This window comes from Opisthocomus hoazin, chromosome 4, assembly GCF_030867145.1.
Source record: "Opisthocomus hoazin isolate bOpiHoa1 chromosome 4, bOpiHoa1.hap1, whole genome shotgun sequence".
Taxonomy (NCBI): Eukaryota; Metazoa; Chordata; class Aves; order Opisthocomiformes; family Opisthocomidae; genus Opisthocomus; species Opisthocomus hoazin.
The window spans coordinates 85,187,705-85,201,505 of record NC_134417.1 but is presented as its reverse complement, the minus strand read 5'-3'; the positions used below and the strand labels follow the sequence as shown (position 1 = coordinate 85,201,505).

Sequence of the window (13,801 nt, the reverse complement as noted above, 5' to 3'; positions counted from 1 at the left end):
TGTGGATGTGATCCTCTTTTACTGGCACGTCCAAGCTTCCCTTTGGTTGGTTGAACTGGTATCTGCGCACCGGGGCACTGCGTGAAAGAGCAGTCAGATCAACGCGAACTAGCCCCAGTCTCACTATGGTCACATCTGATGTTGGCTTGGATGGGGGAGGTTGGAGAGGACAAGCAGCCACTGATGGGCTGACCTTAAGGGCATCTCTGTCTCCCCACAACCCTGCCAAATGAGTTGGCTTTGCAGAGCCGTGTAGTATTTCTCAAGTAAATGATAGACTGTCTATGGGGCTCGAGGTGGGAGAAGAGGGAGGTTGCCACCATCACAAGAAGCGGCACGGACACAATTCCTGCCATGTTTGAAAGATCCATGTCAAATCCCACAGAACTGAGTGCCAGTCTCCCCACACCCTGTTTCAATATCACGGGGGAAAAAACCACAAAGCTGAGAGTGTGCGATAGGAATGCCGTCACATAACAGACATTTCAGGAAGTCTCTGCAATTTCTTTAATTATTCAGACAACAGAGCACAAGGATAATAGCTTCAAGTACATTCTTATACATTATTTTAACAGTAATAGATATGTATTTAGTCATAAACTATTCTGTAGCCACCACTATGTGTACATTTTATACAAAATATTGCCATACTCAGACCCTGTATGGACGGTGGAAAATGGGTGGTGACATCTCCTAGACATTTAGCATGATGTTCTGACAGTACATCCTTCATACGAGACCTGTAGCTATAGGTTGGATCGGTCCACCTGACGAAGCACTTTCTAATGCCTACCATGGAGGGGTGATCCAGACGTGCCGCGCCAAAGGAAAATGTGTAATAAATATACGGTGAGAGGGAGGCATACAGTCACTCGAAATACGTGTGATGGAGAACATGGCACAGCATTTCTCTGCTTGATAAAACAGGTTGATCCTAGTATAAGACAGCATCTAACTTCTCTCACACCACAAAGCACTGAGCTTGTCCCGGCCTTTCAGTGAAGATTAAACACAAAAATGTCTGATATGGTCCCTAATGGGGCAGATACCCTACTCTGACACAAGCGTGGGGTCTGGTATAATGGGTCTTTTTCATCTCAGTTATGATTTAGGCTGAAGCCCCCAAGCCAACATCTTTAAGTTTGACCACTGTCCGCCTGAAACACTTCAACCGCCTGACCTCTGGAGAAGATAGGCTCCAACATGGTTGGTTTTTGAGTGTAAAAGCTTTACAAAATGCCAGCCACCATTCAAAGACAGGGGTAAGAGAGCTTGGGTGCCCAGGCTCTGCCATGCGAAGGCCAGACTCTTACAGCAGAGACTCATTTGTTCCACAATCACATTTTTATATGCTCCAAAGGAGCTGTGTTTGCAGCCCCCAACGCACCAGCAGACACCAAAGACACAGAGGTGGCAGAGTCCGAGCTGGGATGGACAGCAGGTCCCTGGCGCCCACTGGGCAGTCCACGGACCCCTGTGATGCCCCACACCGCGTGGGCATAAGGGTGGCTTTGTTCCTATCCTGGTGGTCCACACGGGTGCTGCAGCACACCGACAGTCACACCGAAGTCTCACCGCCCTGGTCATGCCTGAACTTCAGAGGGTGGAAGTGGCCCTGGACTAGCAGCTGCTACGAAGGAGAGACCACATCCATGTGTTAGGGCTTGACACAGGGTGATTGTGCCCGGGGCTCGGCCACCAGCTTCTGGCACCGCTCTGGAAACTCCCAGGCTTTCAGCATGGAAGAGCATGATCAGTGCTCTCTGGAGATGGCCCCAGGCAGGAACATCCCAGGAGGCCACTTGGAGCTGCAGTCCAGCCCAGCGGAGGATGTGGCTGTGTCTCTGGAGCAAAAGGCTGCCCGATGGATGAACGTCCTAGACCGATGACTAATGGAAACCAAAGAAAAGGTGAGAAGACATTCAATTAAAGCTCCCTTCTGGCACGGTCCTGTCGCAGATGCGCACGCACACGCACACACAATGTTTTGCAAAATTTTTAAAGGGATCCTGGAAACCCTCCAGGGAGGAGCATGTGGCGCAGCAGAACCTCACTTGTCGGCACCCATCGAGGATGAGCCCCTCGACAGGGTTTGGGGATGGGACCAGGCAGGAGATGCAGCACTGGCCCCACCACTCAGCTCCTAAAACACATCTCCAATACATTCACCAATTGACAGCTCGGGACGGAGTCTGATGCGTTACAGCTAAGGAACGTCTCTCAGAAGAAATGAACAAATTTTTACTCCTTTTTTTTTGTTTTGCAAAACGTATTTTGTTCTTTTCTTGGTGGCCCCATGCCTCACATTGTTACTCAGGCAAGGTGGCCAGTAAAATCTGGTGGCCATCTCCTTCTTCCAGCATCAGCCACAGGAATCCTGGTTAATTCACCAAAGTCGGTGTCTCTCTCCCAGGTTTCCATCTGCCGAGCATCCAAAAAAAGCCGAATAAAATCCCAGTGCCTTCACAAGGTAAAGGCAGCTGCCTGCCTTCAGATTAACATGCTTTGAAGGGCAAACTTGATTTAAGGCCCTCAGAAATCAATTTTAAGAGCCGTCTGCGGTCTCCAGACCAGACCGGGAGGTGGACATGGAGCCAGGGCTGGAGTTGGAAGAGGGGAGCATTGCCTGAGCATGGACAGGGAGACGGGACTCCAACGAAGGGAAACGGCATCTCCTGGTCGCATGTGCGAATAAGTGAGGTTCTACTGTTAGTACAAGAGATTCCAGGTTACTCGCAGACGTGATGGATTAATTTCCTTAATTCAAGTACCAAAATTAAAAGTTATTAGCAACACATCTCAATAAAACAACGGGCACTCCTTTAGGCATCATGTTTCCTAAACCAATAAGCAAAAAGGAAAAAAACAAATGGGATGCACCAGGAATTCTTAGTTATTATATACTAACCAGAGTGTGCATGGCACATTTTATTTCTATAAAACTATTAAAACTATTACAAAATATTCAAAAATACATTTTAGTAAATTTACAGCAGTTATTTCTCAATTTATTAATGCAAAACATCCTTTTCTCCCCTCTGTACAAACTACTGTCTCCATCATCACAGAATTGCCGCCATGTGCGCTTTTTAAAAAATATTTTTTTCTAATAAATTTTTTTTGAAGTTAAAAATAACAAAGTTTCTTACGGTTTTCGCAAACAAAAAGTTTGTGTAACAGTCTTGACTTCCATAAACATGGCCAAATGTTGTTTTTACAAAGCAAAACATGGAAAACAATACAGAAAATGACATTACGTTTGAAACTATTTAAATTAAAATAATATATTCTCATATTTTACACTATTTCAAAAAATGAAATGTGATTCAGTTAAGTATTGATCTCTCAAAAAAATCTAATTTACAATTCTGTGTATAAAAATATAATTTACGGACCCCCATGAAGTTTGTCCTTTTTTTGTGTGTTTGCTTGCTTGCTTGCTTGTTTTTGAGACTTGCTGAAAAGAAGGAGCAATGTAATGGAGAGATGGGAAAGTACAGAATTTTGCTTTCTGAAAGTCAGGACATACGTGACATGTAGAAAAATAGACTCTGCGCAGTTTTGCTTGGCCTCACAAAATAATTTTTTCCCCCTGTGAGTACAGTTCACATGATAATAAATTATCAAAGCAACTATTTAAGGCTCTTGAAGGTCCGGTTCATATCATTTAAAACATCTATTCAAAATACCAAAGAAATAAATATCCAGGAGAGGAGGAAAAAAAAAACCAACAACAAATAAAACAACAAAACAAAAGAACAAATAAAAATATATATATATTTATAAACTAAACAGAACAGAACTTCCTGGGGTCTTTGTCTCCCTTAAAGTCTACTTTGGACTGCCCTACTTAATTATTATTATTTTATTATTATTATTTTTAAAGTCTTAATCCGTGCTCTCTTTTAAAAATATGTAATTTTTTTTTCCTTTTTTCTTTTAGGTTTTTCTTTTCTTTTTTTTTTCCTTTTGTTCTCCTTTCTCTCTCTCTCTCTCTCTCTCTGTGTGTCTCTGTCTCTCCCTCGGAGGCCAGCGGTTGGCCGGGGCGGCGCGGGATGCTCTCAGCTGGATGGCACGACCATGCCCAGCGGGTGCAGAGAGTCACTATCCAGCACCCAGCTGCCGATGCGGTAGAGGAGGCGAGAGTACCAGTGGACGCCGTGGGCGGCGGGGGCACCCACCGGGGCCCCCGCTCCGGAGGGGCAGAGGGCGGCCAGCATCCCCTGGAGCAGGCGGAAGGGAGCGAACGCCCAGTGCGCCCAGCTGTGCTCCTCGATGACGGCGTAGCAGGAGGCCAGCACCCGGTTGATGAGGATGGTGCCCTGGGCGGTGAGTGGGGCGTACGCCCCCGAAGCCTCCTCCCGCAGCGAGACGCTGTGCACGGCCGCCGGCAGGAGCTGCCGCTCGCCCTCGCCCAAGACGTAGACCCGTTGGCCCGGCCGAACGCGGCTGGCAAAGAGCGCCCGGCTGCTGGGGGTCCCCGCCTGTGACTGGTTCTGTTGGGGGGCCACAAAGAGGAGGTGGGCGGCCGTCAGCAGCAGCCGGGCCTGGGGCTGCCGCGTCTCGATGACATAGAAGAGCTTGTGGGAGCCATCCTCCCGGTCGAGGAAGGTGAGGAAGTCGCTGTAGAGCAGCCGGCCCTCCGTGTCAGCCACCAGCACCCGGTCCCCAGGGCTCAGGTCCTTCACCAGTTTGGTGCCACCTTGCTCCAGGTGCACCGTGGCCGAGCCAGGGAAGCAGCCCCCTGATTTGGCCGCCACCGAGTTTTCTGTGCAAGGAGAGAAGCACAGTGGGGTTAGAGGGGGCACCTGCTGGGCCGGGGCGTGGGGGCACGAGGGGACAAGCCGCTTCCCTGGCCACCCTGACCCACCCAAGAGGCACGGGTGCAAGGACGCAGCCTCACTCCACACCGAAGTTCCTCCATCCTCATCTACAGACGTGCTCATTCGCACTCAAGCGAGAGTCCCCTTCCGGCCAGATCGGAGCCGGTGCATCTCCCTCTGGGTTAAAAGCTACAGGGGTGGTTTTTCTCGTTAAGGAAATGGGCCAAAATATTGCTGCTGAGAAAGCTGTTCCAGAAGAAATCTCTTCTGAAGGAGCTTCCCACGTGGCTACTCTTTGCCCTGCGCCAACACCTGATGCCAGGTAATTTGCAGGCTTTCTAAGCCAAGTGGTTCTGCTGGCAGAAGTTTTCTCCTCCTCTAGGCAAGTGGCTGTGCTCACAATGCTCAAGGTCCCCACGCAGCTCTTACTCAAGGAGCCCATCTAAGGCAGCAGAGAGCAGAAGGAGGCTTTTCCCCGAGGAGCACGTGAGTTTACTCGTCAGCCCACTGGAAAGAAACTGGATTGCCCGAGCCGCTCTCCATCGGCCTGTGCATGACCCCGTGCTGTCCCCAGCCCTCACTGATGTCCCGCTCGGTGCGGCGGCTGCTGGGGTACGTGCTACCCCCTGCAACACCCCTGCCTGGCACCCCCAGCACTTCAGTTCACTCCTCTGTCAAAAAAAAAGCATCTCCCTTGCCTCTCCCACCCCACTGGAAGGAGGATGTTGGTCCCTGTCCCAGGCTGTGGGCTTCCCAGGCAGCCTGTGCCAGACCCAAGCACAACCCTCCTTCACCTCCTCCAGCTCTTGGAGTTACTCAGCGTTTAGACACTAAGTGTTGTCACCAACCACTGCTGCTTCCCAGCGCTACCGAGAGGAACAGTCGCAGGTTTAAAGAAAGCAGAAATAGCAATGATGAAGTTTTAAGACTCTTTTGCAAATCGCTTTCTGGAAGCTCAGCCACATGTGGGGCGGTGGGAGAGGACCTCTGCTCCGTCCCAGGCTGGTCTCTGACTTCACTGCGGGGCTGTGCAGTGTTCCCAAAAGCTGTGATTTTCTATACATTGAGCGTAGCCAACAGTACACCACGGTAGCAGGTGTCTTTGCTACAGCTGTTGACATTCCTCATCCCTCGCTTGCCTTTCCCTGGTTTCTCCCAGTTAGTCCCTGTGCCAGTTTAGAGTCCTGGTGATTTATTTCCTAAAGGTGGCCAGATTTTATATTTTGCCTCTGTGGCTGGTAGAGAAGCTCTTATGATTTAAATAAATCCTTGGAGTGTCTCCTAATGACTTTCTCAGGAAGGACAGGAAGGGTGAAAATTAGACTGTTATTGATTTGCTAACGACTTTATCACTTCTCCTTCAGATTTGAAGCAGCGAGATCTCCAAGGCCTCTTCAGGGAGGACATGGCAACAAACAAGCTATGTGCTTTATGTGGAGCCCTCTGCTAGCAAACTACACCTTCCTACAAGCCGGCGGTAAAGGTCTGGCTAGAGCTTTGTTTGCATATTCAGGGACTTGATGAATAGATCTAGTAGTGTAGCAGCTCTACAAACATGCCAGTGAATTGGCAGAGGTGTGAAAATCTGCTTCTTTGAGCAGTGCTTGTTTGGGTTCTCTAATTAAAAGCCAATAAAGGATCAGCATTGTCATTCTGATTCATGTAATAAATGCAGACACTCTTGGAAGAGAGGACACTTCCATTTTTTTCCCAGCTTCTTCTCCCCCTTTTCTCCCCCTCCCTATTTGTTCAGGTGCAGAAACCCTATGTGCCAATTCACACACATACTCTCCAAAAAAACCAGGACCTTCCAAGCACTATTTGCACAGCAGAGCCACTTTTCCAAGGCACTCAAGATCTGTATTTGAATTTTAAATGTAGAAGCTTGCTCTAAATACTTGCCGTGGCACATTATCAACATCCCTTTTACCACCCCTGCCTCTCCCTCCTCTCTCCTGGTGACAATAATTCAGGCCTTGGGGGAACTCTTCTTTGCATTCCAGTCTCCGGGATCATACTTTTTGCAAACAGAGATCTAGATAAAGAATCTTCCTGCCTGGCATTACGGGGTTTAATCTTCTCATAAGATGTTCTGTCATGAAATGAGGTTTGGACAGTTTGAAATCAGGCTGAGCGGGTGGAATTCAAGCCTGCTCCCTTGCAGCAAGCGTGGTACAGTCACACGACCCTGCCTGACACCCTCTAAATATTGCCCCCAAGTCCATGTGTGCTGAATCTCAATGAGCAGCTTGGGGTTACTCCTCTCCTACCAAACACCCGTGGGGGTGGATTAGGGGGTGCACTCGGGCTCAGGCCATTCCACTCCACAATCGGACACCTTGCTCTCTAAAGCCCATCTTTGCTATTGAAAGGGCTGTTTCATGTCACCGCACAGCTGATAGCTTTGCAGGGCCTCCTTGGGGCTCAAAAGGAACAGGGAGACGAACAAAAGCGGTAGCAGGCTCCCGCGACAAAGCCCACACGGGCCAGGAGAGGTTCTCTGTCGGCTCAGCCCCTGGGGAGCTTCGGGCTGGAGCTGGGGGGGGCTGAGCCCCTCTCGCAGGCAGGCATGGCCAGGCCACGCCGGTGTCCTTGCAGTGGGGCTGCTGGTTTTGAAGCAAACGGCTATATTTAAAGAAAGCTCATTATTTTCTTTTGCAACCAAGTGTTTCTTGACACTTGTAGCGGGCTGCTGGGCTAGAGGATGCTGTCAAAAAGCGGCGTAGCTGCCGTGCAGCCGGGTGGAGGGAGGCGGCAGGGGCTGGGGGGGGCGTGGGGTGGTGGGAACTGGCACTTGCCAACCGTTATGCTCCCCAAAAAAAGCGTCAAGTATCCAGAAAATAAACTCGGCGAGTCTGGGATTTCTTGCGAGCTGTTCCCGGGTTGAGACAGCGTGTGGCGTTGTAAGCACAGGGGAGGGGAGGGAAAAAAAAATTAGCTGTATCTGTATCCCTATCTGGGAATTTCCTAGCGGCTACCGCTGAAGAAGGCAGGGAACCACGTTTCTTATTTATTTTGCTGGCCGGCTCCCACTCGGAGATTAGCGACCGCGAGTAAGACGTGCGGCCAGCGGGGCGGCTGGAGACGGCCACTCGTGTTTGTGTTGAACATGCTCTTCGGGTGGGGAAAGCAGCAAAACCCCCCCGGGAGGAGGAGGAGGAGGAGGGTGTGTGGCTGCGGCGCGGCGCTCGGGGGAAGGCTGGGAAGCAAAGCACCCAAATAAAAACGCTGTCAGAAAATGCTGCAGCTGGTTGGGCGTATTTTTTCACTCCCCCGCCTTTTTTTTTCCCCTTCTCTCCTTCCTTTCCCCCACCCCGGTGTCGGGGGACTCACCAAGGCGGGGGGGGGGGGGGGGGGGGGGTAGGCTGCGCCCTTGGGGAGGGGGGGCTCCGCTCCCCATCCCCGACGGGGCGGGCAGGGCTGCCGGGGAGGGGGGAGCCCGGGTGGCACCGGGCAGGGCGGGGAAGGCTCGGAGGGGGGGAGCTGAGCCGCGGGGTGTCCCCCCCCCTACCCTGACGTGTCCCTGGGCAGGCTGCCCGCCTCACCTGCTTTGACGGAGCAGTGGATGTGCGCCTTGGACTCGTAGTAGACCCAGTCAAAGCCGGCCTCGACGGCCAGGCGGGCCAGCATGCCGTACTTGCTGCGGTCCCGGTCCGAGGTGGTGATGTCCACGGCGCGGCCCTCGTAGTGCAGGGACTCCTCGGAGTGGTGGCCGTCCTCGTCCCAGCCCTCGGTCACCCGTAGCTTCACCCCGGGCCACTGGTTCATCACCGAGATGGCCAGGGCGTTCAGCTTGTCCTTGCAGCGCTGCGGGGACACGGGCACACGGGAATGGCGCGTTGCGGGGGGTGGCTGCAACCAGGGGCAGACACCCCCTCTCCACCATCCATCCCTCCCCCTCCCCCAGGGTCGCATCCTGCCCTCCCTCCCCAGCCAAATCGGCTCCGTCTTTTGTCCCCCCCCACCTCCAACTCGCGCCGCAGGATGGGCCAAGCCACGGCTGAGCATCTTCTCCCCCGCCGCCGGGCAGGGATGGGGAGGCAGGTGAGGAGGAGGAGGAGGAAACTTGTGGACACGGGAGGAAGAAGAGTGAAACCCCGCGAAGACCCACGGGGAGGGAGCCGCTTCCCCCCCCCCAGCCCCATCGCCGGGGTCTGAGCGCGCCGGCTCGAAGCCACCTGAAGGGAGCAGGTTCCTCTCCGCAGTGCCCGGTCCCCTTCCCGAGGGCGGGGGTCCCGCCGAGAGCAAACGCTCGCCATGTACCTGGGAGTCACGGATTCCCCTTCCTCCCCCCCCCCCCCCCCCGCCCCCCCCCCGGAATGTCTCTCTGGGTCTTTTCAGCTTAATTCTGTGCTGAAAGGGGTCTCAATACATGTTAACAGCCTTTCTGTGCTGGAGGGACGGGGACGGGGGGTATTTTTCTCCACTCCTCTGGCCCATCACTCATTCGAGCCCTCCAAGCATCACGGGCTGGGAGCATCCACCCCGCTTCAAACCTACGTCCGTGCTAGCCTACAAAGCCGAGCAAATCCATACAATAACACAGCTCTTGGTGGGAAGACGAACAGCGAGGGAGGGCCGAGGAGGGAAGTTCAGCGAAGCAGGGGTGCTACGCGAGCCAGGAGACCCTTTGTGTGGAATGAAACGTTTTCCAAGTCTGCGGAGAAGCACTGCAAGGGTTTTCCAACCCCTCTCCGGAGCCGCCGGCCTTCCCCGGGGCTGAGCCGGGCCCTGCGGCACCGGGGGCCCGCGGGGACCGAGCGAAAGAGGGGGGCGGGTGGGGAAGGGGGGGCTGCAGCAGTGGAGGGGGGTGAGCTCTAAATGAGACCCTGAAAGTTTGGGGGGGAGGGGATTCCTAGCTCAGCCAAGGTGGGGAATAAACCAGCCGATGGTAGCGGAAAAGGACTCGCAGGCCCCCCCTCAGAAATAGGAGATCAGCACCGAAAGCACTGAAAAGCGCTCGACAGAGCACGGAGGCAGAAACACGCACGTTGCCAACATTCCCCCCCGCCTTTTTGAGAGGAGAAGAACTCGTGGATATACACTATGGGGCTCGCTTGATCGACGTGGGTTAAAGCCACGGCGGGATGTGCTGAGCTGCTCCTCCCTCGCTTTTGCTGGCCTGACTGGGGTGCCCCGCAGGACCATCCTCCCCAGCGTGCTCCCAGCACGCCCAGTAACAGACCCCGAAGGCCGCTTCACCGCTCCCAGCCAGGCAAAGCCGGCCTGCTCTCCCGACGGCGCTGCTTTTCGGGACGTGCCGGGGCCGCGCAGCTCCCCTGCGCCCCCCGACAGCCGCGACAGGCGACCCCAGCAGCACGCGGGTCCCCGGGGGTGTCCGGCGCGATCGTCAGCTCGCTTCGGACTCTCTGGCCCGGGGTTTCAGGACGGTGTTTGGGTTTCGGCCCCGCTCCCGGCAGCAAAGCGCAGCAGCGTGAGGAAGCGGAGGTTGATTGATCCACACCCCCCCCCCCCCCCGCCTCCCGCCCCGCACACCTGAGAGGATGGGTGAGAGCTGCGGGGGGAAGGAAGGGGCTGCTGCGGGGGGAAGGAAGGGGGCCGGGGATCAGACGTCTCAGCTAGCGACAAGGAGACAGCCCTGCGCGACGCGGCCGTGTCTCATCCCGCTGCTGCCCACGGAGGCGGGGAGGGCAGGAGTGCGGGGCTCTCACCCCCCCGGCCCCGCCAGCACCAGCTCCCGGCTTCGGGCGAAATAAAGAAGCAGAAACGACCTCCTAAAGGACTTTCCTCCCTTTTACGCTGGCTGAGCGGGATTGTCAGAGTCAAAAGCCGTGAAGCCCCGACTATTTATTAATTCGTCGGGTCGTGTGCCGCAAATCAAGCCCAATTCTGCTCAGCCACCGTGAAGCTCAGCAGGGCTGCCGCCACTGACGCTTTGTGTGGAGGCGAAGTTGTTCAACAAGCCCTCTCCTGCCAGCTCCTAATCTCCTCACAAATGAATTGCTTGAAGGAAACACTTAACAGGTACCTGTCAGTGTAAACAACCTGGTGGGCTTCCTAAACGCCAAGCTGATCTCTAAATTCCTCGCATCACGCACCGGCTGCGTGCCCGCGTTACACGAGGTCGCTATTTTATTTCAGACAAATTCCAGCTTTATCGTCCCGACCCGGCCTGCTTATCTCTCCCCCGGATCCAGCCAATGGCTGGGGTGGGGGGAGCCTTCAGCAAACCACTGTTGTCACCTGCAGAGTTGAGAACCTGCCTTACCCACCTCTGTTTGCGGTTTTCTCCCCCCTCCCACCCCCCCCCCAAGTTAATATTAACCGGCGGCTAATGCATTCGGCCACTACTCCGCCGGTTTAACGATTCTTGTCGGGGAAGGTCTCTCCATGGTTGAGGGGCTCGCGAAGCTGGGGTTTACGGAGAGGTTGCCGGCCGAGGAGGGGAGGGAGGGAGAGGAGAGCCGGGCGGGGAGGCCGGCGGCGGGACCCGGCGGCGGGCGGGTGGGCAGGGGCAGCCCCGCCGCCCCCCCCAGCCCCGCTCCCCCTCCTTGCCACCGGGTACCCGGCGTTGCGGCCTCCCCGCCCCCCCCGCTGCCCTCAGCCCCCCCGCACCTTTGTGTCTCAGGCACGGCGAGAAGCACCGAAGGAGAAAAAAAAGAAGAAAAAGCAAAGAAAAAAAGAAAAAAGTATTTGTTTTGGTTTCGTTCCTCTGGGGGAAGTTGACGGGGGGTCAGGAGTTCAGGCACTGGCAGCCGGCGCAGCGGGAGCGGCCCCGCACGCCGCCCGCAGCCCACGGCTCCCGGCTCCCCGCACCCAGGCGGGGGGGGGGACACGCAAGACACGCGGGGCCGCGCCGAGCGCTCCCGTCCCCCGCGGAGCCGGGCTGCGAGGGCAGGGCGAAACAAGAGCCGCCGCGATCGATACGCGCGGGGAGCCGGTGGAGATGGAAGGGGGGGGGGGGGTGCCGCGCCGCTCCGCGCCGTGCGGGGCCGCTCCGCGGGGCAGCGGCGGGAGCAGGCGCGGGGCCGCTTAAGGTGGTCGGGAGGAGATGGCGGCGGCCGCCCGTCCCGCGCCCCGGCGAACGCGCGGAGAACCGGGCGGAGGGACGGGGGGGGGAAGAGTTTGGGAAATTCCGCCCCCCGGCCCCCCCCTTCCCCGCGCCCGCTCCCCGCCTCGTCCTTCCAGGCGAGTCCTGGTCTAGCGCTGAAGGTGGGGCTTAAACGTATTAATATTAAAAAAGCGCTGTTGACCTATATTTGGAGGAAACCCATTTCCAGCGCCTGGATCGCATGTAGTTTCAGAAACTCCGGGACTGCCAGCGCAATTGACTTCACCGAGCTCTCGGTCGAGCGTGAATAATAATTACGAGGTGACTCTCGGAGAGGTTTTCTCTCTCTCTCTTTTTTTTTTTTTTTTTTTGCATAAAATGGTTCCGCAATGTGATTCCGCCCGAGCTCCAATATTTACCCAGTTGTAAACCTTGTGCCATCAGATTTTTTAAAACAGAAGGTGATGCAATGCCGCTAAGTTGCAAGTCCCTCCCCTATGGAAGTACCAGAGCATTGGTGGCGAGCATCCTTAAAGAAATATCAATATATTTACGCTCTGATGGGCACAATTGCGAATGATGGTATTGCAATACGAGCTATATAACACGGAATCAGGAGAGGAATGGTCGATCCGGCTTCAGCTGCCTTTTGTGAGTGCACGACTGCATGCCTACTAAATTTAGAATACGCTCGCGTGGAAAAAAAAATTAACAATAATGAAGGCTAAAATGAAACGAAGCGAAAAAAAAAAGAGAAATTAAATAAAATACAGGAAAAAAAAAATCAAGTCAGCAGGCGTAGCAACGGAGGACTGGGTTTGTAAGAAGGAGTGAGTGGCCTGGCGGTCACCACACGCTTGGGGTCCTCTGAGCTGTACGCGATTCGTTTGATCAAAGTGCATCCTTGGGGACAAATGCAAACAGCAAGCTCCGACCAAGTTACAGGAAACGCCATGGCACGGTAATGACTGTAAGTATCACACAGATTCCCCCACCGAACAGCTAGATAGCTCCAGCTCCAGCCCCTGCTAACTTGTCTGGATAAGATGGTATTTACATTCAATGGGGGAAACTAGCCGAGTTTGGAGGGGCGGGGGGAGGAGGGGGAGAGGGAAAAGGGGGGGGGGGGGGGCTTTCAAAAATACTAAGACAGATGCGTCCTTTAGGATTGCTCAGAGAGGTTAACAAACACAAATACAGGTATCTCTGTGGCTCTACCTGAGTCATCAGTCTGTCAGCTCCCGTGTTCTCTTCATCCTTAAAAATAATGTCAGGGTTGTAATTTGGGGTTAGTTCTTTAAATCTCTCGGAGTTTCTTGTGATCTTCCCTTCATATCTTCCACTGGCCCCTAGGGTCTTCTCTGCCACATTGGGAATAAACTGCTTATAGGCTAAAGGGGTCAGCTTTTTGGGGTGTCTCCTTTTTCCAATGCCCCTGCCTGGTCCACAAGTCAGCCCAGAGGAGACTAAAAGAGCGCAGACGAAGCCCACCGAGAGAATTCTTGTCAACAGCAGCATTTCGTCCATTGAATCCAATTACTTCAAAGCTCTCTGTGCCTATCCCTGGCTGTCTCTCTAGAGCTCTCTCTCCTCCTATGTCCTTGTCTGCTTTCTGAATCGTATGCTATCCACCGATCCCTAGCAAGACAGGTGCTGGAATGGCAGGCTTTAGGTCGCTGATAACGGAACACATCGGAGTTTGGTCGGGAGACAGCGATCGAGAGACAAAAAAAAGGGTCTGATTTTAATGGTAGCAAAGCAAGACGCTTGTGAGAGGAGTCTGCCTTTAGTTCTATATTATAGCTGCCAGGGCCGAGAGCTGATTGGCCAAGGCGAGACAAGCTTGTCTTCTGATGTTTTAACCCTCAAAAAGGCAACAAATTCTTGAAAGATTTTTTTTTTTCCTTTTACCTGAAGGGCTTGGAGCTGAGAGGGGTGGAGATCGCGCTTTCTTGGGATAACATCA

The 13,801-nt window shown here is 54.1% G+C and overlaps 1 protein-coding gene across 1 annotated transcript; it reads right to left on the bottom strand.

Moving 5' to 3' along the window:
• Positions 1 to 578: 578 nt before the first annotated feature.
• SHH (sonic hedgehog signaling molecule) lies at positions 579 to 13,591 on the bottom strand. Its single transcript, XM_075419768.1, has 3 exons — positions 13,054 to 13,591; positions 8,369 to 8,630; positions 579 to 4,768 (listed from the first exon to the last, which is right to left on the bottom strand). The coding sequence occupies exons 1-3, from the start codon at positions 13,360 to 13,362 to the stop codon at positions 4,062 to 4,064; spliced, it is 1,278 nt and encodes a 425-aa protein (XP_075275883.1). The 5' UTR covers positions 13,363 to 13,591; the 3' UTR covers positions 579 to 4,061.
• Between the last annotated feature and the right edge of the window lie 210 nt (positions 13,592 to 13,801).

Bases quoted from the DNA above. Each gene is read 5' to 3' on its own strand.
- SHH (XM_075419768.1), bottom strand. From the start codon at position 13,362: ATGGACGAAATGCTGCTGTTGACAAGAATTCTCTCGGTGGGCTTCGTC. The intron at 8,631-13,053 runs GTAGAGCCACAG...GTGTCCCCGCAG, and splicing joins CTGACAGACTGATGACTCAG to CGCTGCAAGGACAAGCTGAA. The intron at 4,769-8,368 runs GTGAGGCGGGCA...CTCCTTGCACAG, and splicing joins CCACTGCTCCGTCAAAGCAG to AAAACTCGGTGGCGGCCAAA.